The 2,609-nt window shown below is 27.0% G+C and overlaps 1 protein-coding gene across 1 annotated transcript in view; it reads left to right on the top strand.

Annotated features, from left to right (window-relative positions):
* Positions 1-2,609, top strand: part of LOC106792841 (nose resistant to fluoxetine protein 6-like) — a 12,150-nt gene that overhangs the window by 7,924 nt on the left and 1,617 nt on the right. Inside the window, exons 2-8 of the mRNA XM_014759372.1 lie at positions 573-817; positions 891-1,084; positions 1,171-1,301; positions 1,486-1,713; positions 1,834-2,041; positions 2,327-2,492; positions 2,587-2,603. Of these exons, the coding sequence (XP_014614858.1) occupies positions 573-817; positions 891-1,084; positions 1,171-1,301; positions 1,486-1,713; positions 1,834-2,041; positions 2,327-2,492; positions 2,587-2,603 (1,189 nt within the window). The remainder of the gene's footprint in view (positions 1-572; positions 818-890; positions 1,085-1,170; positions 1,302-1,485; positions 1,714-1,833; positions 2,042-2,326; positions 2,493-2,586; positions 2,604-2,609) is intronic.

Raw genomic sequence — 2,609 nt, 5'->3', positions numbered from 1 at the left:
GCTTTGGTTTTTATTTTCTGCTAATTTCGTATATGTTTCACTGTACAATGACCTAAAAGTTTTTCGATTGTATAAAAAATGTAATTTTGACGGGCCAAAAATCATCAAAATTATAAGTAAAATTCGATTTATTTTTAAAAGTCAGCCATTTTGTTAAATTCTAATTTTTTTCACAATTTTAGATCATTGTATAGGCAATACTTTCTAGATTGACAGTATTTCTTTTTTTTTATTTTATCCACGGTGAAAGCCGGAATCGCTGCAGCCGTTTAGGACCTCTTTTTTTAGTGACTGTAGAGATAGCGAATAACTCGCAGAAAATTACCTCTTTTAATTTGAAATTTTTAGTAAATATTCGCTAATAATGTATAAATATATCCTCTTAATTTTAAAATATTTCATGCAGCAGTTTTTTTTTTAAAATTACCAAATATCACCTTCATTTTAGGCAGTGACACTAAGTGTGTCCCTTAAAATGTGTCCATTTTCCACCTATCAATGGTATTATCCGCCCAAAAAATTAGATTTGATGTTCAAAATGATGTAATATTAATTACTGTTTTTTTGTCAAGTAATCGATGCAAGCGGTGAACCTAAATCAGGATTCATCTATGGAAATAATTATTGGTTGGGTAGCAGAAGCCAATGCGAAGACGCAAAAAACGGGGATCTCCTCGTATTATCAGAAAAGTTAATACAAAACAATTCGAGATATCGTAATATCAAGGATGAATTGCCACCTTTTGAAGTGAGATTCTTCGTTGCTAATTTTCGACATAATAGCACTTTACAAAACCACGTTGGAATACCCAAGGAAGTAAGTTTCTATTCAAAATTAAATTAGTTATTTTAATACAATTTTATTAAATATTTTGATTTTTTTTTCGTAGGATATGATAATACTTGGTATGTGCTTACCATCATCCTGTTCCAAGGATCAACTTGCTATTCTTTTAGAAAAYGTATTCAGAAAGAGAATTATTTTTAAAGGCGAACTATATTCAGCTGATTTTACGTTAGTTGAAGTAAGAGATCTAATCGATGACCATCGATGGTTATTAGGTGGAACATTTATAACAATGATGTAAACTAACAATTCTTTTATAATTTATATTAGTCCTTCGTTAAATATAAAGATAATTATGTTTTCTTGTTGTTGTCTTTTTTTAGGYTAATAGTCGTACTCACATTCCTTTTAATAATAATAGGAACGGCCTACGATGTCTTGATATACCAAAAACGTTTGAAGAAAAATGACAATTGTCCTCAAGACCGTGAAAATGTTAATTCTCTAACGATAGGTAAATCTTTTTAATAATTTTCAATACTTTTGTTTCAACATACTTTTAAACTATTATCATTTCATAAGAAATTATTTATACCCATTCTATCTTCGCATTGGTGATTAGTAACGAATGGATTATTATACCTAATTCTTATGGACAAAAAAATAATGATTTAATATAAAATCGTTTATTTTTTTAGATGAACCTTATACGCAAAACGATAATAACAAGGGTCAACTGAAAATATCAAAATACTACAAATTTGTTTGTAAAATATTACTAGCTTTTTCAGCATATTCGAACACGAAAATTATATTTAATATGAAATCTCAGAATACTTCWTTATTGGTTATACACGGATTAAAATTTATTACGATGGTATGGATTATTTTGATACACTYATTAATTTWTGGGAAAGATAATATTGGTAAGTTTTTTAGTAATGATTGTGTTTCAATTTAATTTATATAAATAAAAGAGATCTCATTTAAACTTCTCAAAGGTTTTCTTTATTATTTTATTTTATTTCTTTAATTTTTATTTTAAGAAAATAGACAATTGATTTTGAGAAAATCGGAGGATTTATTCGCACAAGTAATGTTCAATGGAACTTTATCTGTTGATACATTTTTATTTTTTGGTGGCTTTCTAGTCACTTACTTGTATTTAAAGAGCGATATAGACAAGAGTGAACCGTTTAATTATTCTATTAGGATCAAATTATATTTTCTCGTTGTCCTTAAAAGATTTATAAGGTAAGACAATTTCTTAATATTTTTAATTTTTTAATATATTAGGATTAATTTATGCATAATAGTTGGTAATTCTAAAGATGATAAGTGAAATTTCGGAACAGTATTAATATAATATTTTTGCTGACCAGTATATTTGTCGCTAGTAAATACGATCCTTTGTTTTGAAGGACTGTATATGGCTGGACGCTAACATAGGATAGTAAAAAAATATTAGTTTTATTAGTATTGATAAAATAGTAATTTTAAATATATCTCATTTATTTTTTACTACTTCTACTGTTTTAGATTGACACCGACTTACTTAATATTAATCGGATTACAGCAAATTAATACAACGTGGTATAGCAAAACCTCGGTGTTTTATATAACGGAAGCTTCACACGAAAATTGTCCGAAATATTGGTGGAGAAATATTCTTTATATTCAAAATTTGTTTAGTGTGAAAGATATGGTATGAACCAGTGCTTATAGCAATTTTAAATATTTGTATATAAATTAATTATTATTAGCAATAATACTATTTATATATATCAATATATTTGCAGTGTATGACTTGGAGTTGGTACTT

The sequence above is a fragment of the Polistes canadensis genome, unplaced genomic scaffold (genome assembly GCF_001313835.1).
Source record: "Polistes canadensis isolate GaletaPanama2010 unplaced genomic scaffold, ASM131383v1 scaffold_835, whole genome shotgun sequence".
NCBI classification, from domain to species: domain Eukaryota; kingdom Metazoa; phylum Arthropoda; class Insecta; order Hymenoptera; family Vespidae; genus Polistes; species Polistes canadensis.
The sequence above is the reverse complement of the archived record's forward strand: the minus strand, read 5'-3'. Positions and strand labels throughout refer to the sequence as shown.